This window comes from Rhipicephalus sanguineus, chromosome 3, assembly GCF_013339695.2.
Source record: "Rhipicephalus sanguineus isolate Rsan-2018 chromosome 3, BIME_Rsan_1.4, whole genome shotgun sequence".
In the NCBI taxonomy this organism is placed as follows: domain Eukaryota; kingdom Metazoa; phylum Arthropoda; class Arachnida; order Ixodida; family Ixodidae; genus Rhipicephalus; species Rhipicephalus sanguineus.
Window position 1 is genome coordinate 103,446,808 of NC_051178.1, and position 26,023 is coordinate 103,472,830.

General features: G+C 47.2%; 1 protein-coding gene across 1 annotated transcript in view; it reads right to left on the reverse strand.

Moving 5' to 3' along the window:
• Nucleotides 1–6,209: 6,209 nt before the first annotated feature.
• The window catches only part of LOC119386877 (fatty acid CoA ligase Acsl3), a 51,841-nt gene continuing 32,027 nt past the window's right edge, over nucleotides 6,210–26,023 (reverse strand). The window contains exons 2-14 of the mRNA XM_037654149.2: nucleotides 20,320–20,461; nucleotides 17,438–17,641; nucleotides 16,446–16,623; nucleotides 16,060–16,166; nucleotides 15,384–15,673; nucleotides 12,393–12,451; nucleotides 11,621–11,685; nucleotides 11,439–11,510; nucleotides 10,823–10,962; nucleotides 9,946–10,118; nucleotides 9,048–9,311; nucleotides 8,138–8,413; nucleotides 6,210–7,544 (exon numbers count right to left, since the gene is read on the reverse strand). Of these exons, the coding sequence (XP_037510077.1) occupies nucleotides 7,366–7,544; nucleotides 8,138–8,413; nucleotides 9,048–9,311; nucleotides 9,946–10,118; nucleotides 10,823–10,962; nucleotides 11,439–11,510; nucleotides 11,621–11,685; nucleotides 12,393–12,451; nucleotides 15,384–15,673; nucleotides 16,060–16,166; nucleotides 16,446–16,623; nucleotides 17,438–17,641; nucleotides 20,320–20,454 (2,142 nt within the window). The 5' untranslated portion in view covers nucleotides 20,455–20,461 and the 3' untranslated portion in view covers nucleotides 6,210–7,365. The remainder of the gene's footprint in view (nucleotides 7,545–8,137; nucleotides 8,414–9,047; nucleotides 9,312–9,945; nucleotides 10,119–10,822; nucleotides 10,963–11,438; nucleotides 11,511–11,620; nucleotides 11,686–12,392; nucleotides 12,452–15,383; nucleotides 15,674–16,059; nucleotides 16,167–16,445; nucleotides 16,624–17,437; nucleotides 17,642–20,319; nucleotides 20,462–26,023) is intronic.

A 26,023-nucleotide genomic window follows, 5' to 3' on the forward strand; every position in this document is an offset into this window, starting at 1 on the left:
TCGTCTTTCACCGGAGTTAGGCTGCGCGCCTCCGGTCCTGTACTTTGACCTACATGGCGTGATCACCCGTGCTCACGCGCTTATCTCTTGAGGTGGGTTCAACAGATGGCTCATAGCTTCGTACGTGTTATGCTTTTAACGCAAAGTTTGCGTTGAAGCCATTGACTACATGAAGGTCACTTCGTTCGCTGCAGCGGCCGTGTTTTGCTAAAGGAGGGAACTGTTAGCCTTACTTCGTATGACATTCCAATTTGTTTCTATCGCATGCATTGTTTCGCCCTTGCGGCGAAACTGTTACTTTTTTTGTTAGTTGGTATATTTCTCAAGCTACGCCAATAAGGAAACTTTGGAACGGCAGACGGTTGGGCTAGTTCGTCCTGCATTTTAACCAAGTGAAATTAGCGCAAATAAAGGCGGGTACAAAGACGAGGCAGAGAAGGACAGCAAGGACAGCGCCTGTCCTTGTCCGCCTCGCCTTTGTGTCCGTCTTTATTTGCGCTAATTTTACTTTGTTATCATGAAGCTTTACCAGCGAGGACATAAATCGCACGCGCCCGGAACGAGCAATGCAAGCTATAAGTAACAATATTGCGTAAGTTGGGATAGGCGGCTGTGACGCGGCCTGCGTTCCCCCGTTTTAACGTCTAAAAAAAAAGTGATAATGAAGTCAGGTCATCGTGAAACGTGAACGCGCGATGACACACGCAGAGGTCAAGAAATCACAATCTAAGTATGTAGTGTTATCACGTACTATATAGGCTGCAGAGATCCAGCGGTGCTAAATTCCCTTTTATTGCGATAGCAATTATATGGACAGTCTCGGCTGAATTTTGCAGTCGCCGTCGTCCGTCATGCACCGTATATGTATAAGTATGTATATATATATATATAAAAAGCCCCAAAGAAGAATAATTCAGAAAAATGCTTCCGAAGCGCGGAATCGAACCACGGACCTCTTGCTCCGCAGCGAGTGGCGCTATCCACTACGCCACGAAACGCAGATCCTCCACGTAGCTAACGGCCAGCGTTATATACGCACCATTTACCGCTGGACGGACTCAGAGACGCTAGGCGCTTATAAGCGTTTCTCATTACCAGCGAGATGGCGTTAGGAGCTAGACGGGTGGATTTAAAAGTCGTCGGCGAGCGCGCTCGCTTCTTGTTATGTTTGCGCAGGGAGAACCTTGCCCTTCCGCTGTCTGCTCGCGCGGTTTTCTCGTGCTGAGGGGAAGAGGGATGTTTCCCGCTTTCACCGTGATGTCCGCGCTCATGTTACGGAGCGTACGAAAGTCACTCGAGCTCAAGGGACGCCGCCAAACGAACAAACAGAAGATGAGCGCGAACTATCAAGTGTCACAGCTCGACACTTGAAGCACGCTAGTGTCCTTCGCTGCTTCGGCCGCCTTTGCAGCAGGAGCGCTGTTCAAACTGAGAGTATCCATCGGCGAGCGTCGCTTCGTATAGCATTAGTTTCTTGCTATCGCATTCATTGCTTCGCCCTTGCGGCGAAGCTGTGACTTTTTTTTTCAGGCTTGTGCGAATATTCGAGCACTTCGAATATTTGAACGAATATTACAGTATTTGAATTCGCTTCGAAACGAATTTAAATTCTAGGAAATTTCGAAGTATTCGAAATGAACGAATAGACATATATAAACCGCACGTAACCCCCTGTAAAGGTGGTTTCACTGCAGTGTAGGTGTGCTATACCGTGAATACACCTTTTCAGAAGAAAGCCGCACTGCCGCGAAGCCCCACTTCAAGTTTAAATGAACATACCGTAAAACCTGGTTAATTCAAAGTCACTGGGACTGTGAAAAATCTAATTAAGCGGATTTTCGAATTAACCAAACATATAAAAAGCGGGATGCAAGGAACTTTGAATTACAGTAATCAGAGGGGGTCGTTTGCTATTCCTGCTAGCTTGTGGCTACAAGGGTTATGTCTTCCAGTAATAACTGGTCCCAATTTTGCCGCTAAACCGGGGAAACAGCGGGCCTCGCTGCTGCCAGCGCAAGAAAAAGAGGAAAAAAACGGTCTTGTGGTCAACTGAAATGCGTGCCTGCGGAAGAGACGTGCTTCGCTGCAACACAGTGGTGACAAGCGGGCAGCATGTCACCTGCTCCTCGCAGCGTCAGCGCGTAATGATGCGACCATTCACCCATTCTTTCTGGTAAAATAAAGAATTTAATAATGACCAGTGTGACGGAATTCGCGATGTGTTCTGGGTGGAAAAGATGATCATTGAAGTTTTTGAACTGAGTTTTTGAAGTAGGCGTTGCAGGCAAGTACTCCGCCAGCAGTGCAAGTGCGCAAATTGCCGGAACAACCGCCATTCGGAGGTTCGCATACATCGCGAGTTCCGTCAGACCCGCCCCTTATTAATTTCTCTATTTTCCCAGAAAGAATGGGTAAATCATGACGCGCTGACGTTGATAGAAGCATGCGTCATGCTGCCCGCGTGTCACCGCTGCGTTGCAGTGAAGCACGTCTTTTCCGCAGGCGCACATTTCAGCTGACCACGAGGCCGCCTTTTGTTTAGTTTTTTCTTGCGCTGGAGCAGCGAGGCTGGGATGATTCACTTGTCACTCATTAGTATCGCTATAACGCACTGCCTTGTGGCTCCTAAGGGCCATCGTTTCTGCGGATTTGCGGCTAAATCGGGATGGCACGTGGCACCCAAAGTTTTCAAATTAACCGGGCTGGTACTGACCGCCGCTTCAAATTATCCACTCAAATTTACATTGTAAAATACGGGGCCAAGGAAATCCTTCTAATTATGCGGGATTTCAAAATAACAGAGTTTGAATTAATGAGGTTTGACTGTATTACCCTCACAATGATTCATCATTTTTTTTTAATTTAAAAGCTTGTTATACCGGCTTATATGCTCTAATAGTAAATTTTAAAACATAACATATTTTACAGGTTATCACTTGCATGCTACCGAAAGTCAAATCCTGCTATTACTCAAAGTTGCTTCCACTTCCCTTTTAACCAAAAAGAACGGCATATGCATATGCCTTGTTTCAACTTTAAAAATATTGCGCTGGTTAGTTGGGTCATGAAAATATGCTCATTTTTCTTTATAATATGCGATATAAACTATTCAAATTCGCTTCGAATTCGCTTCGGACCTAAAATTCACTATTCGCACAAACCTACTTTTTTTAAACATAAAAGTGCCTTATGCCGGGCTCCGCTAAGAATTGACTTACATTTTCGTCACGGAAATGACGTCAGTGTTTAGAATTATTACGACATAAGACGCTACGAGGATAGGCACAGTGACGATACAATACCCATAAGCCTGCGCAAGATTCTCCTTTGGGGAGAGTTTACATGGAATAAAAATAGCTGGAACACTTCATACGTCGAACATCGGCTAGCGCGAACCGCTCCCCCCCCCCCCCCCAGGAAGTTGGCTTTCCCTAAAAAAGGTCAACTCTTTCTTGCGAATGGGGATTTTCCTTAAGTCATTTGCAAGAGTGAAGGGTGTGACTAGGAGGGCGCTGGTATAGTGCCTAGAATATACTTAATAGAATAATCTGTATATTATAGGCACCATAGCGCCGGGCGGAGCGAGTAGAACCTACCGCTTGCCGCCACGTGCTTCCTACCATGATTCCACGTCGTCGCGCCCATAGAGTTTCCTCAGAGAGGAGGCGCTGATAGATACACTAGAGGGAACTCTGGCTCTAGAGTCTATGGGAGCTGCAACGCATGGCGCTTCAGCCAGCATACGGGAATGATGGGTAGTACACGGATTTGCCTAAACTTCGTCCTTTCGGCTCCGTTTGGCTCCGCATCGCCTGCATCCGCTTTGTCCGCTTTGTCGCAAGACGAAGTTCAGCAAAAGTCAGCAGTTCCACTTCACCACTTTAACCTTTTTAGGCTCATCAATTCAAAACTGCTCACAAAGTTCACAACGGTCCATTCTTTTATGCGAAACGAACGCCAAAAGACAGCAATAAACAAAGCCACAAGTGCGCTCGAAGCCGTAAGTACGAAGATTAGGCAAACCCGTGTACTACCCATAATTCCCATGGTGGCTGAACGATCGCTGCGCCAGAGTTCCCTCTAGGTAAATGTAGGAAACTCTATGGTCGTGCCTACCCCAGCAGCTCGTCCTTTAACGTGACTAAGCGGTACGGTGGCGAGCGCTCTCCCACGCGCCTGGTAGCAACACGCGGCAGGAGACGTGGCCTCAGAGATCGGCTTCCCCTGGAGGCTTTCTATGGAAAAGATAGCGACGTCTCAAGCATGCAGTTAGAGGAGGTGTTGGTCTCAATACTCCATAGCATTTTCATTTTGATCTTCAATCGGTGACGCATATATTCTTTTAATCCGATATGTTATGCAAACTCTTCTTGTACCTTTAATGTTTCAATATTTCGAGTTTTGATACTGTATCTTTATCTTAATTTTGTTCTAATCCGTAAATCTATTTTGCCTCTTCTGTGTGTTCTTTCAACCTTGTTACATAGCGCAACTGCGTTTTTGCATCCTCAATGTTTTGCACTGACCCACCCCTGCTGTGTCTCGTATAGACCAGAATAAAGCCCCTCCATCGCGTCTACTGCCGCTTTTCGGCGGAAAACTCATGGAGGGGCTTTAGACCAGAACACAGCGAATTCCATGCGCATCGCCATGGCTTTATGTTGGCATCGTGCGTCGCGCCATCTATCGCACACGCGACGAAACATGCGTTGGCTGCCACGCCAGCAGACGCTACACAGAGCAAACGTGAAACTCCCGAAACTCAGCCCGTCGGAGAGCGTGTTTGGCGTCTTTCCTAGCCTGGACATTTTCGCTGTTTTTATTGGAACATCAAGAACACCTTGCTCATGCAAGTCTACAATGTATACAGTACGCACTGAGCAGGCTTCGGAACCAACCTCGTCAGCTACGTACGCTGTTACATTTGTAAAAAAACGTCCTCGCTGTAGTACTCGTGAACCGTAATCGCAGTGCAGCTCGCAAAAGAGTGAAACGATGTTTTGTTGCCCCATATTACAAGTTGTGCACAAAGCTTTGTGAAAGCTCATCATTTCAAGATGCAACGCGTAATAATTAGAGTACGCTTTACGGGTAGTTTCGCGGAACGTAATTTTTGTTTCACGAGAGCTCTTACAATAATGCGTCTTGCTCACAAAAGCGTGCTATCAGGGAGTATCGCCTTGCAGTATCGTTCGATCCCTTTTGGAAGCTATCTGCGTGATTTTAATCTTGTAACGATGATGCTTTACAAGCGAAACTGTGCTATTAGTTAAGCCGAGTTAAGCTCGAGCTAGCGCTACGCCTGCGACGTAAAGGACACTGGCGCGAGTACTGTTTACTTAGGTGCCAATATATGTATTATGTCCAGCTGGATGCGTCGTGTCCAAATAAATCTGGGTACATCAAACACTGAAATTAAAGCACGAGATTCTGGCCAGCTGTTGAGGAACACCGTACCATTTATTACCTTTTGAAGACGAGATCTTGAAGGTGTGGATGCCATCAAAAGCACTAAAGCTTAATACTACGTTGAAAGTGGCAAAGCGTGCCGATTGCTTGTGCTTGAAAGCACTACCTTGCACTACATTTTCGTCAAAGGAAACGCTCAAAAGTATGAAGTGCACCCCCACACAAAGCTCGCGCTTGCTTTCAACCCATCTGCGTGTCACGCAAATTAGGTTCGTAAAATAAAATAGGTGGGCATCACACTGCAGAATACACGCTGTTAGTGTACTTACTCGCGAATTTTCACTCGGCTCCTAGTTTTTCTGTTCGAATTGCAGTTATCCACTCGGGGCGAAGCTGAAAACACTGCACCGGCACTATTCCAGTGGCGCGTCGTGATCGTCTCAGACAACGCTAAGTAATATCCTCCTGTTGCACTGCTTGTTTTGGCATCCAAAGACGACGCAGTAGTGCCCAGACAAGCTCTTACACGCTGAAGAGGCATGAACGGGTACTTTTTCGCACTTTAAAGCCTCAGAACTGCAGCTTGCACTGTTTACTTGGTGGAACCCGCTCGCGCCTTGGCAGCCCGGTCAGCCCGGCGTCTGGGTGCGAGAGTATCCGCTCGGCTCGCCAGCAGCCTGGGTGCGAGACAGGCGTGCTCTGGGGTATAAAGACAGCAGTATTTGTAAATAAAAAAATGTATAACTTAACGCTGTGACAACACCTGTACAAGGTGCTTTAGAATAAAAAGGTCCAATGCACATGTGTTCAACGCTTGTAGATTTATTGTTTTCTCTTTGGGGGCCTTGGAAATTAAAGGCACAATAATATTAGTTGGAGCAACTTGCAACTTCATGAAAAAGAGTCAACACATTTAGAGAGAGAGGGAAAAAAGAACGTACGAGATGTGGAGGAGAGAGGCCCCCAGAGAAGGAAGAGTGGGTACACAGGTCAAAGAACACACAACATGGTCCCCCGTTTTCTGAACTAGTCAACAGCGTACAAGCGAATGCCATAAATAAAGGAGAAGCACAAAGTAGTCTCACTATTTACAAGGAACACTAAAATTGTCCTTTCAAACAAACAAAAAAAAATGGCCTCTACTCCTTTAGGTACTTAAAAACACTCCCCCCTCAATTGTCACACACCAGGGAACACTGCTTCTTGCTGTAAATGCAAAAAACATCCTCGTTATCTTTATTATTTAGGTATAATAAATTAACAAAGGATGCGAAGAGCCCCCTCCCAAAACTGAACACATGACTGTCTGAAGAAAAAAAAAAAAAAAGAGACCGCACACAGTGGATGTGGATGGAACTAAAATGTGCGCACAGGAAACATGACTGGAAGGTTATAAAAAAAATGTAAAAGGACAAGGCTGAAGTGTACATACAACACTGTGCCAGCAGCTTATTCTCCCGTCAGACAGGTCTACTACATCAACAGTAGTTTGCTGGGCCACTTGGTGCAACCTACCGTAACGGCACGAGCGGGTTGACTGCATTCTGTTGTCAAACCACACTTGCTGTCGGCCCGCTCGTGCCTTCACAGCAAGTCAACCACAGCGACACTTGTGCTCATTGCACGAAGCCTGTGTCTGTGCGCATAGTTATCCTGAAGCAAGCCCTCCCTCCACCACAGTTCCCGACATTGCCACGCAAAATGGCAGCTATCACAGTTCCCTCACTTGCACACCAGAACGAGGCGGGAGGAGGGGGTCTCGTGGGGGGGGGGGGAGAGAAGTGTCTTCTGTACAACACAGTCCTATGTACACAACACGCGCAGTCGCGGCAGAGTTCCGACAAATCGGTCGCGTGGGTGTGCGCGCGCAGCTCTTGTGCAAGTGGAAACAACGACGAACGACACTCGATGAAAGTGGGTTGCGGTGATGCACGACTTCTTTTCGGCGCAGCGGCTTCACGTGGACTTGGAGGCCCGCACCGACGTGTCGTAGAGCTCGTCGATGTCGTTCTGGTAGAACTGCTGGATCTTCTTCCGGCGGATCTTGTAGGCAGCTGTGACGAGCCCGGTGTCTGGCTGCCAGTCCTCGCGGCACAGCTTCAGCTTGGTTGGAATCTCCATCTTCTGCAGGTTGGCTGCATGACGAACAAACAGAATAAAGTTTGTTGTTTGCTTTGCGGAAGCCTTTGCCATTACGCTCACTGCTCTGCCAAAACACAATAACCCTTCCAATTTGTCAAATTTAAGCAATTTCGTTTCCTTATAATGAGCTTATGGAAGTGTGAACTGCTCGGCACTTTGCCACAACTTGACATAGTTGAAGCCTGACCAGTGATCCAATCAAAACATTGCCCACATCGTAAATGTCCGAGGGCTCATTACCTCAGAGGATTTGCGTGGGTGTACAAACTATGTAAGTCTGGCAAAATTTAATGTGTTAATTTCACAGCACAATAACCAGATGGCTATAAAAGCAAGCAAGTACAGTACAAGAACAGTATCATCATCTTTCTGAATAAGCTGTTATGAGAAATATCACAGAAAGCGGTGCATAGACTAGGAACTGCTATATGCGTACATATATGGTTGTAATTGCTGTGAGCACACTCATTTTGCTCACTTCTAACATTCTGTTTACTATCCCAGATTTCGTCTTCACAAAAAAACTCTAGACGCACATTGTACGTCCCAGCATGCATGCTCTACAAAGCACGACTGTTGGACTGACCTTTGCGGGCATGAGAGATGATGGCCTCAGCAGCCGCATTCACCACCACAGGGTCATCGCAGAGCTGGTCGAAGGTCAGGTGGCCACGGCCAAGCTTGTCAGCAAGAATCTGCAGCTGCTTGGGGTTGGGCGCCACTAGCGCCACCAGGTACGTGTGGAACGAGTTTCCGTACACACAGAGGTTGTCGATCAGAGGGCAAGTCTTGAGCTCCGTCTCCACCTTGCCCAACGAGATGTACTCTCCGAACTGGAGCTTTACCAGGTCCTTCTTGCGATCTTTAGGAAGATTAAAGGGAAATAAAATTATGCACTGAAATCCAGAAAATCTGCTCATGTTTTACAATACCAAGATTAAAGGAGGTATTGCGAGGTATAATTGTCTTAGCATGCATCAACATGCAGTCACGATGCAACACAAAAGTAGTAAGCCCGTGCACCATATTCGCTTTCATTAGAGGGGTCCTGAACAACTCCTCTAGCTTAGTGAAAAAAAAAAAAAGAATGCATTGTACAAACAGCAAACACTGCTACGTATAGCTCAGGAAAATTTTGTAGTGGTACGCGACATGTAGAGTTTACAAGTGGAGTACAAAAAAGCCACTTTCTCCAGCACTCTCTCTTCATAGAGAGGCCTGTGCTCACTCTCTTCAGAGCGGCGACTGCCGATTACTGCAATGGGCTAATAGCCTACATAAATCACATGTGCTTCCTGCCAGGGTGTGCCACTAAATGCTGGCGGCGCGATCTATCGTGCGCTAAAATTGCACAGTAGGCACACTAGCGTGCACCAGAATCGCACTGAGAGCAAGCGAAGCCATTTCATGACACGCGCTGGCATAGCTTCTTGCCCCCTCTGCCAAGGGCAGATACAATCCACAAGGGCTGTTATTCTAAAAAAATGCCTCCTCACCGATGATTTTGACCGTTCCATCGGGGTACATCTCTCCGATGTCCCCCGTGTAGAACCAGCGGATTCCATCTTCTTCCCGGTAGCACTCATTCGTGAGCGCCTCGTTCTTGTAGTAGCCCTTAGTGATGCAGGGTCCCCCAACCAGGATCTCGCCACGTGGGTATGGTTTGTCTGTCACATGGTAGTTGGCCTCATCCCAGTCAACGAGCTTGATGTAGCAGCCCACCAAAGGTGCACCCACACGACCAAAGCTCATGTCATCCACTGAAACAAAAGTTGCATTTGCATTTGTAAACAGTACTTCGAGTACTCTATGTATCATGCCTGTCACATTCCGCTATGAGCCTGCACCAAAGTGCCATGTTTACGCTGAATAGTTGAAGCTACAAAAAAGCTAACTTCAAAATTCATTGTCAAATATCAACACAGTTCTCAATGTGCCTAGCCTTGCAAGGTGTGTAGGTTGGTTTTTTGGATGCAATAAACAGCTTTAACATGACCCCTTTGCAGCACGTGCATGCTGAGTGCCGAGCACTACAGTATCCTGGTTAGCCCTTCAATTTCGTTATAACGAGGTTAGAGCTTATATTTGAATGTAAGGCCTGATCTACTTGATATGTTGTGAATACAGATTTTGAAATGATGAAACGGGTATATATTTCTACACTTTAGCATGAACCTGTGATGAGCAAGCTTGCTAATGGCTTGGATGTCATCGAACCTCTTGTATAGGTTCATCGCGTGAATAATTATTAAAGGCTACAGCAGTAAACCAATTATGGATGCAGCTACACAATGGCCCTGACAAGCAAGAGATGCAGCTTCAGTTATGATATCCTAGCTACAGGACCACACTGATCAGTTCAATCGTTGGCTATTGAAGAAAATTAGCACTCACAGTCCATGATGGTGGCACCGGCAGCCGTCTCGGTGAGGCCGTATCCCTGCACAACGTAGCAGTCGAGGCAGGCTTGGATGAACTCGTGGGTGTCGGCTGAGAGTGGCGCAGAGCCGGTTGCAATCACCTTCACCCTGCCACCAAGCAGGGCCCGCATCTTGTTGAACACCAGCCTGCAAGACAAGAGAAAAATGAGATATTGAGTTACGCAACAGCGTGTGAAACTACAGTGGCATAACCAAATGCATCAAATTAACACAGCATCTATGTTCCCAGCCTATATGCAACTTGCAGTTCACCATTTTTTTTTTCGTGGCTTTTTGGAAGAATTAATAACAGCATTCAAACAATACGCAGGAAAACTGCCTGTCTGCAATACTGCCTTTGTATGAAGGCCAGCCACTTTGCTCAAGTGTACTTTGCCTCTGTGCCTGTCCCTGAGGCTGGGCTGGGCCAGGTATGGCCCAGATTAAACGACTATTTCGTACACCCAATAGCGAGTTCTTGGGACTGCAATCATTGCCTGTTGAGAGTCTGGTGGACAAATACGGTATTTACTCAAATCTAGGCCACCCTCGATTCTAGGCCGATGCACCCACTTTCGCACGTCGTTTTTTCGAAAAAAAAAAAACATCAGCTTAGATTAGAGTAAATACGGTAGCTACCTCGCTTGCTGCTGAAGCAATTGCCTACATATTCAGCTACATGCACACGCAAACACGGGCCACAGAATTATTACGGACATTAGCCTGATGAAGTCTCATAAGAGTAAATGGCCAGCCGACAAGCAGCAGCCATTTGTCTTATTTGTCAGACTAAACTAGTTCGAAAAATAATGGAGGCAACTAAATACACATTCCAGTCAATGCGGCCTTACCTGTTCAGCAGTGGTGTGTTGAAGCCAAGTCGAAGCCAGAACGATTTGTAGGCGATGAGGTACTCGAAGAAGCGCCGGAAGAACGGGCCCTTCACAGACGCCACTTCTGTAATGCTCTTGCGGATTCGGTCCAGAATGAGCTGCAGGCAAGGCAAGAAAGCAGAACACTTTAATAAAGTTACAAAACATGCCTGAATTGTCACAATCCGTAAAATTCCCATTCCTCCCCCATTTTCTTTTATTAAGCATGAGCTACAGTATTATTGCAGGAGCATTATCCTCCTGTTCACAGTATCTTTTCAGGAAATCAGTCTGCAAACTGACTTCGCATCTAGTCCAAGATATGTAGTTTGGTTTCACAAGAAACAACAAACAAGGCAAAGCAGTGTGCCATGTCTAAATGTCATGTACACACTAAATATTTTCTTTTTATTGGATCAGAGGCCGTAGCAAGCCATTTAATAATCTAGAATTCCTACAGTCGCACTTTTTAGTTATGTTCAACATTGCTGAAAGTGACGTAGGCAAGATAACCGCGTAGTGGTTTGTCACGTTTTATCAGTTTCAGTTTTCAATGCCAAGTGCAACTGTGTTAAAGCATGGAAACTAAACTCACCGGCACAGACACCATGATGGTAGGCTTCAGTAGAGATGCGTCACCTTTGCAGCCCTTCTGAATTCCAGTGGACTGTGAGAAAAAGAAGAAAGAAAATGCTCAGACAAGATGTCCCGACAGATACACAGACGCGGCTGCGTTCGAAGCAAATCTTCAGTCGCAAGGAAGGCGCATTTACTGACCTTGTCTGTCAGTGTGAGTGGCGATGCATAACCAATCCTTGCTCCCAAGGCAAATGAGAGGCATTCTGCAGGAGGTTAAGAATACACATGTAGCACAGAGTACAAAGAGTAAACAACAGGCAGCAAAATGCCGATTCGTTAGGAAAAGTGAAGTTCCATCACACTGCGAAGCTCCACCTTGCTGCATTCATCTGACCCTTACAGGTTAGCCTAAAGTCTTGCAGGGAGCAATTTACGAAAAAAAAAAAATTACAATAAATTCCAGGATTTATGTGACAAAACCAAAATAATATGAGGTATGTCATAGCAACAGACTCTGGATCAACCACCACCTGAGGTTTCTTGATGTGCACCTAAATGTAAGTGTGTAAGAGTTTACGTTTCTCAGACACATCGACATGCAGCCGTCATGGCTACGAATCAAAACCCACATTGTTGTGCTCAGCAGCGCAATGCCATAGCTGCTGAGCTACAACAGAGGGTGGCTGCGGGCGGCAGGATAAAGGACTGTAATATAGTTCCATCCTTGAAATCTCTTTACAAGACTAAAACTGTGTTACACTGCAATTAACTAAATTCACAGGGATCTCCTTTCTGCCATAAGTACACTTCAGAATGAGTAGGCAATTCCTATAAGAATGAATGCTCGCTGCTCTTTATAATTTGTATAATCACAGTCTGTTTAAGGTGCAGGCTGCTACAACAAAGTAGAGCCGAACGTGCAGTGCCTGCAAAGCAAACCCCTTTGCGGAAACAGTAATGAGCAACTCACCAGCTGCCAGCTCCAGGACGTGGGCGAGAGGTAGATAGGCAATGTAGGCATCAGTGTCACTGCAGAACAAAAAGAAAAAAAAAATTCTTTTTGACACAGAATTTCCCAGCAGCTGAACGATAAATAGAGTGTCGAAGCATTCACCGTATTTACACGATTGTAAGTCTACTCTAATGTAGGCTGAACCCCCTAAAATCGCACGGCAAAAAAAAAAAAAAAAGTCACAGTTTCGCCGCAAGGGCAAAGCAATGAATGCGATAGCAAGAAACTAATGCTATATGAAGTGAGGCTCGCCAGTGGATACTCTCAGTTTGAACGGCGCTCCTGTTGCAAAGGCGGCCGAAGCAGCGAAGGAAACTAGCGTGCTTCAAGTGTCGAGCTGTGACACTTGATAGTTCGCGCTCATCTTCTGTTTGTTCGTTTAGTGGCATCCCTTGAGCTCGAGTGACTTTCGTACGCTCCGTACCATGAGCGCGGACAACACGGTGAAAGCGTGAAACATCCCTCTTCCCCTCACCACGAGAAAACCGCGCGAGCAGACAGCGGAAGGGCAAGGTTCTCCCTGCGCAAATATAAGAAGAAGCGAGCGAGCTTGCCGACGACTTTTAAATGCGCCCGTCGCGCTCCTAGCGCCATCTCGCTTGTAATGAAGAAACGCTAAGCGCCTGCCGTCTCCGAGTCCGTCCAGCGGTAAAGGGTGTGTATATAACGCTCGCCGTTAGCTACGTGGAGGATCTGCGTTCCATGGCGTAGTGGTTAGTGCCACTCGCTGCGGAGCAAGAGGTCCCTGGTTCGATTCCGCGCTTCGGAAGCATTTTTTCTGAATTATTTTTATTTGGGGCTTTTATATATATATACATACTTATACATATACGGTGCATGACGGCGGCGACGGTGACGGCGACGGCAAAATTCAGCCGAGACTGTCCATATAATTGCTATCGCAATAAAAAAAAAAAAAAAGAATTTTGGTGTGCAAAGGTGGCTTCGCGGCAGTGCTTCAAAGCTCTACAGGAAAGCTAGCTTCGCGGCAATACCCGGGAATCATTTTTTTAGAGTTTTCCGCAAAACGCTGCTGAGGTAGCTGAGGGTGCGGGTTATCACAAGTCACAATGTCATAATCATGTCACGGCGTGCCTGATATTTTGTTTGTACCGGTTTTGGTTGTAAGTTGACCTTTCAACCGAAACTAGTTTTGGTTTCTATTGTAAGTCGACCCCCTAACTTCGGATTTCAATTTGAGATAAAATGGGTCGACCTACAATCGTGTAAATACGGTAGCTGCAGGCTTAAGCACAGCACCCCTTCCGGTTGTGTGGAAATGAAAATGGCAGACGCTAGAGTCACACACACATGCACTCGCAAACGCACATGCATGCACACACACACACTGGGGTGGCCAACGTTCATGCAATAGGAGCAAAATACCAATGTAAAGCAACATGCAATGCTTCTCGACCAACAAAGGAGCCCTGCAAAGCTCCCAAGATTATGACTGTAGGATAACGCCAATAGAATCATCATAAGCCGTGAACATATACTTAGGGCAACAAACTTTATGCTAAGCTGATTAGTGAAATGTAAGATGTGCAGTTTGCGTTCCCACAATATTGAGAGTATAAAGAGCTACACCTATGCATTACAGACATATTGGTTATCATCTAATTACCACACAGCCACACAAACAGTTCTTATGGAACTTGCACATCATTTCCAAACACATTACGTACCAACAAACACCTTGGGGAAGCTGCTATAGTAGTGAACTTGCACTCTAGCCTCAGATCAGAATGCGTGCCACCAGACCACAGTCTCCATTGAACACATCAAGCTGATAGGTTGCCAACAATGTCAGGCTAACATATGGCATATAGAGCCACAAAAATTCAAGTTGGGAATAATCCATCTAGCTTTTATTCTGAAGTTTCAAAAACTTAACGAGTTGGTGTGTGGTAATTAGGACAATCTCCACATTACTGTTTTTTGCGTGACGAGCTAAGAAAAGGGTTGAATAAGAAATGGTGGCCTTAATGTTGCTAGGCCCCTTTAAGTGGAAACTGTAAACATCACACACACAATGAAAGGCACCAAAGGTGCAAGCATCTTACTCGGGCAGCATACTGAAATAGAGGGAAGTTAAAAAAGCACGTATCAAAGTAAGAATAGAGATTCAAGCAAGAAAGCTGAGAAACAAGGCAAAGCCAAACAATAGCAAACACTGTGGAGACTGAAAAATGCTGCGTGTTGTTACAGACAAAACAAAAAAGAACACCCAAAAGGAATTAAAGAAAGCTGTGTGTATGGCAGGCGTGCATAAGCTCATTAATGGCAACAGTTTAAAGCTGTGTGTGTAATTGACATGGATCGCAGTGCAGTGACGCAAGTTCACAGTGGTCAAACAGTGTGTTCACGAATGCAGTATTGTAGAAACGTCCAACAATACCTAGTTAGCTCCCCTGCGCTGTTCCATTTGAAAGCCGCAAAAGACAAAAAGAAAACTGATGAATGACCCAAAAAGCCAATGACAGTTTCACAACCGAGCTGGCTGCGCAAAACTGCACTGTGCAAAAATGCCACAGTCACGCTGGATGGCACAGGAGGTACAAGAGTAAGCAATTGAAAGCATGAGTGAGACTAGAATGCAAGCGCAGGGGTAAGCTTTATCTCCACATTAGTAATGCCCCTACAGACAACAGCCTTCAGCAGTCATAGGCTAGGCTCTCACTTTACCAGCTGGCTTGCATTATGTCCCTTCCCTGCAATCTTGCTATGAGGAAATGAGATCACGGACAAAGGTTACATTTAAGTGTCGGCAACTTCCCATTGTTAGTAGTCACTTCTTGACTTGACATTTGTAACTGAACACTTAACTTGGCCTTGTTAGGCCAATCACTGGAAGTGACAAATCAGCTGCAGCATATGCAGACAGCAATATTATCTCGACTTAAAAAGGACACACTGAAGCAACTGCATCAGAAGAGCAAAACTCACCCGACGTCCTTGCAGATTACGCTGAATCCGCGGGCAGTGGTCACTATGTTGCCATGGGTGATCATTACGCCCTTGGGCACTCCCGTGGAGCCGCTCGTGTACATGATGATGGCAACGTCGTCTGCCGTGGGTGTCTCGCCTCTCAGCTCTGTGTCGGCCGTGCGGCCGCTCTCCTCCAGCTTGGCGAAAGGAACGAGGTGGAGCCCAGTGGGGGCCACCGGGGGAGCCTTGGCCACGGGGTTCTCCATGTAGATAATGTGCGTCAGGGATGGAATCTTGTCGATGATTTTCTGCAGGAATAGCACACAGTACAAGAGCAAATTAGAAGGCTGCACGAGCTTATACCAGCTCCTTGGCTACCCTAACACTGAAGGGAAGTCTAGAGTTAGGACATGGAGGGGAAAAGATGGGATTATATGCTGCAGCTGAGCCTGAAGCAGCTGAATATAGTGTTTAGAAATACGATAGTGTTTAGAAACAAACTCATTCTAATGGGCAACTGCACAAGCAGAAGTTCCTGCCTTGAATACCAGTGATGAATGTATAGTCCGCGCAGAGAAAGCTTAGCACAAGCAACCATTCCAGCCTCTGCTAATCTGGTGACCGTACAGGTGATTGCATCACTGCTGCAAATCCTGCTAGCGACTGGGCTGGCAGTGGACTAGGAGAGACTTACCGCAAGCCTCGGCATGAGATCGTAAGAGGTGATGAGGTGGGTGGCCTCAGTTTCATTGATGCCATGGATGATGCCGTCTTCCCCAAGTGTTGCATACAGCGTGACCACTGTGAAAGAACATGTTCGCTATCATTCAAGATGAAACTTATACGCCATCATTCATTGAACTAAAGATGAAAAGCTCTGCAGACTGAGCACACGTGAGATACATCATCGATCTTCATTCTAGCACTCTGTCTCTACAGTGCTCATAAAAGCTGTCTGAAGATCTGCAAAGTGACCAAAAATGACTACTTTGGCCGTCATTCTGATCAAGTAACGGTACTTTATGGCTTCCATTTGTCAGAATGGAACAGTCTGAAGATATGTCAGGAAGCAGTACCAACCTGGGATGTTGATACGCAGACAGGCCTGGGCTGCCAGCATCCACTCAATGCGCGTCTCGGCCAAGATGACTACATTCTGGCGGGGACGCACACCAAGAGCCATGAGGCCACGTCCAATCAAGTCAATCTTTTCGTCCGCTTCATTGTAGGACATCCACTTGTAGTCACCCAGGACAAGCTGCACATATAAAGGTAAGGCACAGTGGAACGTTACTACATCAGCAAAGAGTACAGATGAACACGATTTACAAATACAACACGCATCTGCGCTGATCTAGTTTTGTAGTGAAGCACTAGCGGCCCCCATATGTGAAAAACTCATTCTAGTAAACGCCAGCAACGTTAGCCAAGAAAGACATCCTGTGAAAGCAAATGGCACCTTGATTCCTGTTTGCCTCGGTCTGCTACAGGTGTACCACAATGCACCTGAAGTATGCTCATATGTGCTCGTTAGCTTATTTTAAATCTTCATTTATTCAACAGCATGTGGGCTAACACAAACTATAGTGTTGAGGCAATGTTGGCAGTTTGAGCAGTTTTGTTATGCAACTTTTAATATAGTCGCCAAATACTGCCAGCACATTTCCCAAGGACAATGTATGAATTAGTAATCAGTTGTACAGTGGGCATGGTAGCTAAGAGGGAATGAGTTACCTTAGTCATCTAAACTGGGCCACTAATGAGTAAAGAAACTTGCGTTGTCAGCATAGGTAAGCTTCAACCAGCCAAGGCGCTGTCAGCATAAGTAAGCTTCAACCAGCCAAGTTTTCTAACAGTACAGAAAGTCCAACAGCCCGCATTCGAGCCAAGCTATTTGTTCTTTGCAAATAGATCTTCAAAAAAAATGAAAATAAGCTCCGAAGTGTGGCCCTTTTGTGTAAACCGAAGTGCCATTGGATTTTGGTGTTTTCCCCTCCAAGCCAATCGTGCTCCAACTGGCTCAAACTGCTCAATCATTGTGAAATACAAAAGTTGAGGCTCTTTGGCCGTACCTTCTTGAAGACTTTTCCATCATCCTGCTTCTCTTCACTCTCTCCCAGAACTGGGCGGTAGCCGAAGCAAGGACGGTCGCCGAACGTGTGGATCGCCTTTCGCGTCAGCTCGTCCATGGTTCGCACACCACTGAGACTGTCCAGCCCATTGCTGTAGGTGCGCACGTAGGGTGCACTGGGGTCCCCATCAATTGCACATTTGGCCTGGGCAAAAGAGGTCAAAACACTCAATTACAGTCACAGACGCTGCTTATGGACATAAATACATGTAGAGAAGGAAACTGCCACCTGCATCTACTGCAACGAAATTGTGAATATATCGCAAACTGTTCAACCGCTTGCAAGTCTTGATTATTGAAAATGAACTTTGCCATGAAAACTAGATGCTAGATTTTTGGAACCCACATTTGTAAAATCAAATAACAACTGTTAGGGTTCGAAGTCCCAAAACCACGATACGATTATGAGAGATGCAGTAGTGGAGGGCTCCAGAAATTTTGACCATCTGGGGTTCTTTAAAGAGCACCTAAATTTAAGCACACAAGCCTCTTGCATTTCGCCTCCATTGAAATGTGGCTCTCTTGGCCAGGATCCGATCCTGCGACTTTCAGGTCAGCAGTCGAGCACCATAACAACTAGACCACCGCAGCGGGTGAACCCACATTTCCGACAGCTAACAAGTACGCAGCATGTCTGGTCATTCGGTGGTACTGGCATCCATATTAAGTAGCCAAAAGATACACTCTAGGAATTGTAATTATTTGGTTTGGGATTAACATCCATAAAAAATTTTAAAAAGTCAGTTTCGCCGCAAAGCAATCAATGCGATAGGCACAAACTGGAATGTTATACGAAGTAAGGCTACTAGCAAACTCCGTTAGAATCCGATTTGGCGTAACTCTACAAAACGCTGGCATAAAGGAATACGGCCATTCCAGGGATCGAAGAAACCGTCGCGCTGCCTATCGCTTCAACGCCAAGCCCGCGGTTAGGGCACAGCACGTAGTAAGGTACGAGCCGTCTGCTGATCTCCGTAGAGATAGCATGAGCGCGACGGCGCGAGACCACGCCCATTCGTTTATCAAAGTTCGCCCGTCGGAGCAACGCAGCCCCCTTGCCCCGCCCCCTTCCATGCGCCTAAGCGGGCCGCAGAAGGCCGGCGCGTTTCATCGCTGCTCGAGCCACGACCGGCGGCAGCCCTCGCACGTGTTCACCCGCGCATACGACGCGCAGGACGATGTTATCAATTTGTACTTTATACGAAGCATGATGGCTACGGCAAAAATATAATTGCCACCACAATAAAACGTAATGCGCAGGATGGAAACAACTACGAAGAAGGAAAAAAAAAAAAAAAAGAGGACGCTTGAGCTTCGCCTTCAAAGTACAACGCGATAGCGTAATCGGACCCCGTTCGCATCGCCTTCAATCGCTAGACTGGTTTCGCTTCTCGGTGGACACCTAAACCGTGCCGCAAGGAAGGGAACGTCTGTGCGCCTGGAAATTGGCCCTTTCAAGCTATGCTACAATGCCTACTGCAAGTACAGTTGCGAAGTGCCCACTACGACATAACTCCTCCTTTTGCGAGTTGGCCAAGTACCCACTACGCGTCCGTAGGGCAACACGCGCGTTGTTCACAATGACAATTACCTATACACCTGTGTGCAGCGTAATTGCTGGGCCTTGAAATGAACTACTCCTTGCGCAATTCACAAGTTTTGACGTCTGGCGCGATTCTACGCTTCTGCCACGCAATATTGCATGTGTTAATGACACTCTTCGCACTACATAACATTTAGATAGTGTTTTTTCCGGAGAAATTACGAGCGCAGGGGTGGCCATGTGGTAGAACACCAGCTTGCCACGCAGAAGTTCTGGGTGCCAGTCCCACTAGAACCGCGTATTTTTAGAATTATTTCTTTATTTGTACTATCTCAAAATTTCGCTAACGGACAAAGCTGATTTTTCGCTTGCAACCAACGACACCGACGCCAACACCGGAATATCTGCGCAACGAGCTCTTTAACGCTATCGCGATAAAAGAGAAGTACATCGTTGTGCGCTAGGTTGGCCGTACTGAAGAATTACCGTGGTGCAAAAAAAAAAAAAAAAAAAAACATGCACGGTGGAATGAGATTGGCTGTGCTCTGTGCTGAGTCTTTCCCGCCCTTGTATTTCGCACAATAAGGTGTCTCAAAGGATCACAGAAAAAAAAAAAAAAATTGGCCGCGTATCTGCGTGCTTTGCTGCAAATGTCGTCGAAAGACGATAGTCGTCTGCCTGCCGTACTACATGAGTCCTCCTCCTCTATGTTGAATCGCCGCATCTGGCTCATAGCATCGCATTTGCAGCGCAGCCCGAAAAATACTAGCATTTTCCACGCAGCCTAAGAAACACTAGGGCCTTTAGAAATACCTATCGATGTATTTTCTAGTAAAGGCACACACCACCTAATATTTATATATTGATGTAGCGCCTCAGATATGCGTAACATTTGCTTTTTGATCGACAATGTTCCCAAGTATGAACGGCGGTACCAGTTCAAGATGGCTGGGCATCTTGAACAGAAACAGAAAGAGACAGACAGACCAAAATTTCTGCGTTTAAGTTCCCCAAGAAAGACTATCGTCTTTAAAAAAAAGAAAACGTGAAACCCAGTATGTTTTTTGTGTCAACATTTCCATGAAGTATATCAACTGGTGTAAACGTGAGACGTTTTCCCTTGCGCATCTTTTCCGCTCTGCACCGCAACCAGGCCGCACGCGTGCTAATTTGTAGTAGCCGTAGAGAGCTCGCGCTGAAATACACTGACACAGAAACACTGACACAGAAGGACTGGCAGTGCTGAGATACATTATGAACTTGAACAAACGAGAACTCACAAACGCCAGGTTCTTTTTCCTCCAGTAGTCCCACGGCCTCTGGCACACGAAGTGGATCGGTAGTGTGACGACGTCGTACGCCGACACCAGGACCTTTATGAGGCCCAGGGCGATGTCCAGTCCCAGGTTAGACATGCTGAAGCTGCAAGAGAACCAGAGCACACTCAGTCGAGACCGTTACTCGAGCAACACCACGCCCCAAAATAAGACCCGAGAGGTGCGCGCTGCAGGTTAAGAAGCCCTCAAAACTTTATCGCTTGGAAGAGATAATTGAGAGAAACGGCACGCACACACATAAAAAATGAGGCAGTATCACACCACCCAACCCAAGTTGTCCCAGTCTCCTTCAGAAATATCCCCAAGGAGCAAAGGTCAGTTATCAGGACCCTCCGTTGTAGGTTTCGGTGACAGGCTTGGATGCGAGCCACACTCAAGATTCCCGCCGTGGTTCGAGGAGCAGGAAGATTAGAGGAAGGGGCCCCACGAGTGTCTCGGACTAAAAACGAGGCCAGATTAAAATAAAGTTACTGCAGCCCCCATGCTTGCATGGCTCGGAGGAGCAAGATAAGAATTGCACTCCTACATAGAGGAGAGTTCCAAAAATGGAAGCAGCCAAACACAGGGTCCTGTTATCAGTGACTGAAGCTCGGGTGGCAAGCGTGGTATACAACAAAGATTAGGCACCGCTTCCTCTTCAGAAGGAGTGACAGCTCTGAAGAGAGGCATGAACACGAAGCAGAAACTGTTCTGAAGGATGAACGGTGATGAGCTTGTTTTGCAACCAAAAATGGGCGCCTGGCACGACACCGACAGCGTAGGAGATATTTGCAACGACTGAAAGCATACATCGCACGCGGGAAAATGGCGCAAAAATTTCTTCCCTGCAGAAGCAGGCAATGAACACACGAGAACACGCAAAGCCAGAGTCACAGCAGACCTACAGAACACATCTGCAAGAGCTGCACTTGCGGCACGGAGTTCCGGTCGATCAATTTCTGATGTCACGCGCAGCTGCGCTCGGATGAGTGCAGATCGTGTGCAGACCACATAAGGGCTTTAAACTTGTGGAATAACAGAGTAACTACATTTTGGTATTCAGGCATGACAGCATAGAGAAAACCACCCATATTAACCATCTGGGAAACGATGCAAATAACTTCATTAAAATCACAGTTTCAGTAAAGATTCCAGGATGTAACACAACCACACCCCCAAGTCGAACCGAATTCAACGATTTCAACATTCACCAAGGTTAGCGTTAAACAGAAAATTAATGGCGATTATTAATGCAGACAAGCCAGTGAGAAATGCAAACAACAAATGTTTACTTCAAGCAATTTATATATCAATGAAGGTGGAAGGGTGTGGAAATAACCTGGCTTACATAAACGCAGTTACATTGCAGACTTCGTGTCATTATTAGAACAACCAGCAAGGTGAATATATGGGTTGTACCCAGGGTCACAGAAATGAATACTTGACAATGGGCAGACTTGCGTGGAACACGTACAAGGACGACGTCTTCCGACAAAATCCGCACCAAGATTACATCACGTTACAGGGCAACTTGGTCCAAGGTTCACCAGCTCTTATCAGTCATCATTTGAGGCCACTGCCAAGATTGAGGAGAAACTGTGACCTCGCTGTACAAGTGTAGCTAAGAGGACCGGCTCAATAGATACATATCCATGTAATGACTACTCTGTAGCATCTTAGGCAGATGAGCCGAGGAATACATATTATATACCCTCCAAATTAACCTGAAGCTACAAGTTGCTTCACGGTGCTAATAACCTTCCGATTGACCTAATGCAGATACTCAAGGGCCCTCGGTAAATGATGAAAGTCTAGGAAATCCTGGACATCAACATCGCATTGAAAACGTATCGAGATAGCGATAGCATCTGTATAGTGCACACCCGCTCTTGAAGGTTTCGGCACAGTTAACCATCACTGATGGTATTTGATAAGTGCGTTTAGATTACGATCTCACGGTCAAATGAACAACGAAACGAGAAAGGCGAGTACACCAAACCAGCGGTACACCTTGAAGAAAAAAAAAACAAACAAACTTGTGCCGTATGCTACTGAGCAGGCAGGATCTACATTCGTCACAATCAGCGTCAGTCCCTCGCCATGGATAATTTTGTCTTCCTCCGCGGTGAGAACTTTTGCAGTCAACGCAACACCACTGTCCGCGCCACGGTAAGTTTTTTGAGACTAGAAGATGTTTACATCAATTGACAAACACTGGAGGAGCGCTACATGGTGAAACCGTTGGACTGCAAAAAAGAAAAAGAAAAAACTACAACAAAACAGGCGCGACACTAACTGAAAACGAATACGGTTGCTTTCGAAGTGCGGGACCAGGCCTGCGCGGCGATCGAAAACCAAGGACATCACGAAGGAAATCGTCTATGATCAGATCAGATACCCCCGACGTCGCCGCTTGGAGGTTCGACCCGCAACCGTCCTCGATGCGATCGACAGCCAGAGGGTGCGACAAAGCAAACACGCCGAGCGTGAGAAGCGCGCCAAGGGAACCACTGTCGCACTCGCGGCATCGCCGTCTGAAAGCCTTCGAAAAAGCACTGCTGTGACGGTTCGACGCCGCAGCTAAAAAGAACAGAAATAGGGGAAACCGAAACTAAGCGAGACTCATCCGAAAACACACCGAAGGACGTCGGACAAGGGTCGTTTAACCACGTCGTATCCATTTAGCAACTCGATAAGTCCTTGTCGGCGAAGAAAGCTCCCATCTTGGAGGCCTCGGAAGAAAGGCGTATCATGTTGCGCGCATTAGAGAGGCCCCGGCCGCCATTACGAAATCAACTAACGGTCGCGCCGCCGCGCAATGCGTTAACTATACAACGGGGCTGTCCGTCGTCGAGTTGCAGTCTGCGCCTGTTTTTAAGTAGCATTAGGCACAGCCTATTGAGTCGTGAAGAATTGCACCACCGCACTACTCGGGCGGGCAGCGTCGTAACCAACAGATGAGGCAACGCTCGCGGGCCTCACAGAATCGCGCGAGTAACAAGAATTCTCAAGGACAACACTACAGCTAGAACCCGTATCCTTGCCAGCCTGATGCATACTGCAGGAAAGTGGTACGGTAGCCCGAGATGTATATCGCTGCTTGCACAGCGCTGCCTCGCTGTGGCACACGTGGCCAAGACTACGAAAATAAATGACAAGACGATAACGAATACAATTATACAGGTCATCAGCGCAGTCAACGTAAACATCGCCCGGGTACAAACCATCACTAATCATCACACGGCGCAAGTCCTTGGATCATCTAGCGGCACACTGAATTAGAATATGCGCCAATTAGAAGTAAGTAAACCGGCGGACAGAAGACGAGAAACACTGACCTGCGCGAAGAGCCCGTCCGTCAATGCAATTAACTCGATTCTCAAAACAGTTTTTAAGCTACCCTGGCGTGATCCACCAGCGATTCGGAGGCCGTAAAAATAGCCGCGAGTGCGTGCGTGCGCGCGTGGATATTCCCGAAGGGAAAGCCCGCGCACGGCCGGCACGCTGAACGCGAATGCCGGGATCGAGCGGACAGTCAGAGGTTGATAAGAGGAAAGAGGGGGGGAACGATGTGACGACTATGTTACGATGCCGCCCAATACCCGTGACGGAGAAAAAAAACTAGTGATTCACCCGATGGATGTGCGTGTTTACTGCAACACGCTGCAATCGGGTGCAGCAAGCATGGAGGCACGAGGGGGCGAGCAGAAGCCAAGTTTTTTTTTTTTTTTTTTTTCCCGGGGGAGCAGACGACAGGTTAGAATTAGAAGAGAAAGGAGAGGTGACGGGAGCGGGAGCGAACGTGAAGAGCGGGAGAGTAACGGCCGTGATGACGTCAAACGAGCCGAGCAGTGACGAAAGCGCGATAATTGCAGCGTGGTCGGACGACGGAATACATCAGGAGGCGTGCGAAGACTGCGAAAACACGCGACACGACGCGACCGGTGGCGGCGGCGGCAGAAGGGGGCAACAGGTTGCGCGGCACTGCGAAGCGAAAGCACTGGCACATAAGGAAACCCGATTCAGCTAGGCGAAGACGTATGCGAAATCGCTCGTTGGCTACTGCAAGTACGGCAGCCGAATGCGCGTCACTCAGCGAGCACGGCTGTTCACTTTGGCAAATGTAAGGAAAACGTGAAGCATACGCGTGCGCGTATAAAATTAACAGCCGACTGCGCCTGTTGGCCTTGCACAAGGAGTCGTGTAGTATTCACGTATTCAGGGCTGTAAACAAGCGGGAGATCGGCCATGATCGACGCAGCAATCTATAGCTTGAATCAAGGTCGGATCAAGGGGGAAAGAATATCACTGAAGTTGGACACCGCGTTCGAAGCGAGAGACTATCGGAACTGTAACTAGGTGCAGCCACGGAAAATGAGCAAGGATGAATGTGCCTAATGAACGAAGAGAACGAAGCCGATCATGAATGCAACGCTCCACAGGGACCGCGGAGTTATTTTACCAAATTTCTGCGTTACCGCTGTTCCCTCCCGTTCAAATTTCGCGCTAAACCGGCATCCTTCACCAAAACACTCCACATCGCTGCTTGCTCGGTTCATTCAGACTCGAGAGTCAATTTCCGGTACGCGACAAGTGCACTTGGCAGCAGGCTCCTTCATAGACGAGTTACGCCTCTCGATGGTTTCACTTTTCTCCGGGCGAACGAGGCAAGCGCAGCTGCGGACGGGCAGCGTTTCGCCGTAGAGTACGGAAGCGAACGGCGCGATGTAGTTGCGTAATCAGGGCGAAAACGCGCGAGATGTTTTGGAATATGAGGAGCGCAGAAGCAGGAACGAAGTTCTTAAACGACAGTGGCGTGTGTGTGTATCTCAGGTTCTTTTGCTGCGCTGTAATGATACACCAGGACAGATGTGTGAGCACATGTGTCCTGCGACCTTCGAATTAACAAAATGGCGATGTCACACCAACTAGCCCCCATCGAAGCATTATTGACCTTTCAGGCTGCACGATTGCAGAGGCCGTGCCGTGCCGAATATCATTCGCGCTGTCCGGCTGCGCACTCGGTTAAAAATAGGGCCTCGTGTCCATGGTAATACCGCGCGCGCGCATGCAGTGTAGCGGAAGATGCGAGAGACTTCAAGGTCGTCGCCAACAATGATGAGGACGCCCGTCTGAAAGACACCGGCAGCAGAGGTCTCTCTTGAAGGCCCCAGCAGCGCGCTTCGGGGAACAGAAAAAGAAAGCAAATGTCTCGACGGCAATCCTCAAACCGAACCGCGAAACGTGACTAGGAAAACGAGCGACTGGTTACCACAGCTGCGCTTTAATATCCACCACTTATCCGTGGCCGCTCGAAACCTGGTACGTGGTATAACGAAACTACGGGATGCCAAGTAGCAGTGCGCCCAAGTATTCCACGACGACAGTTGCGGGTTGAACACTTGTATAACGCAAGATACACGTACCAGAAAAGTTGAACTCAGCCACGCAGGCAATCCGACACTATACGTAGATGTATACGTGCAGGTGCTGAGCACAAATGCTACCGACAAACAAAAACGCGGGACATCACAATTGAAGGCAGGACAATTGATAGCCGCAACATCTGGCAATTTCTCGAACAGCAACTTCGGTAAGGCGTACGGCCGCCGAACTGGATTTTGCTTCCCGAGAGAAAGAGAGAAAACAAGGGGGAGAGAATAACACG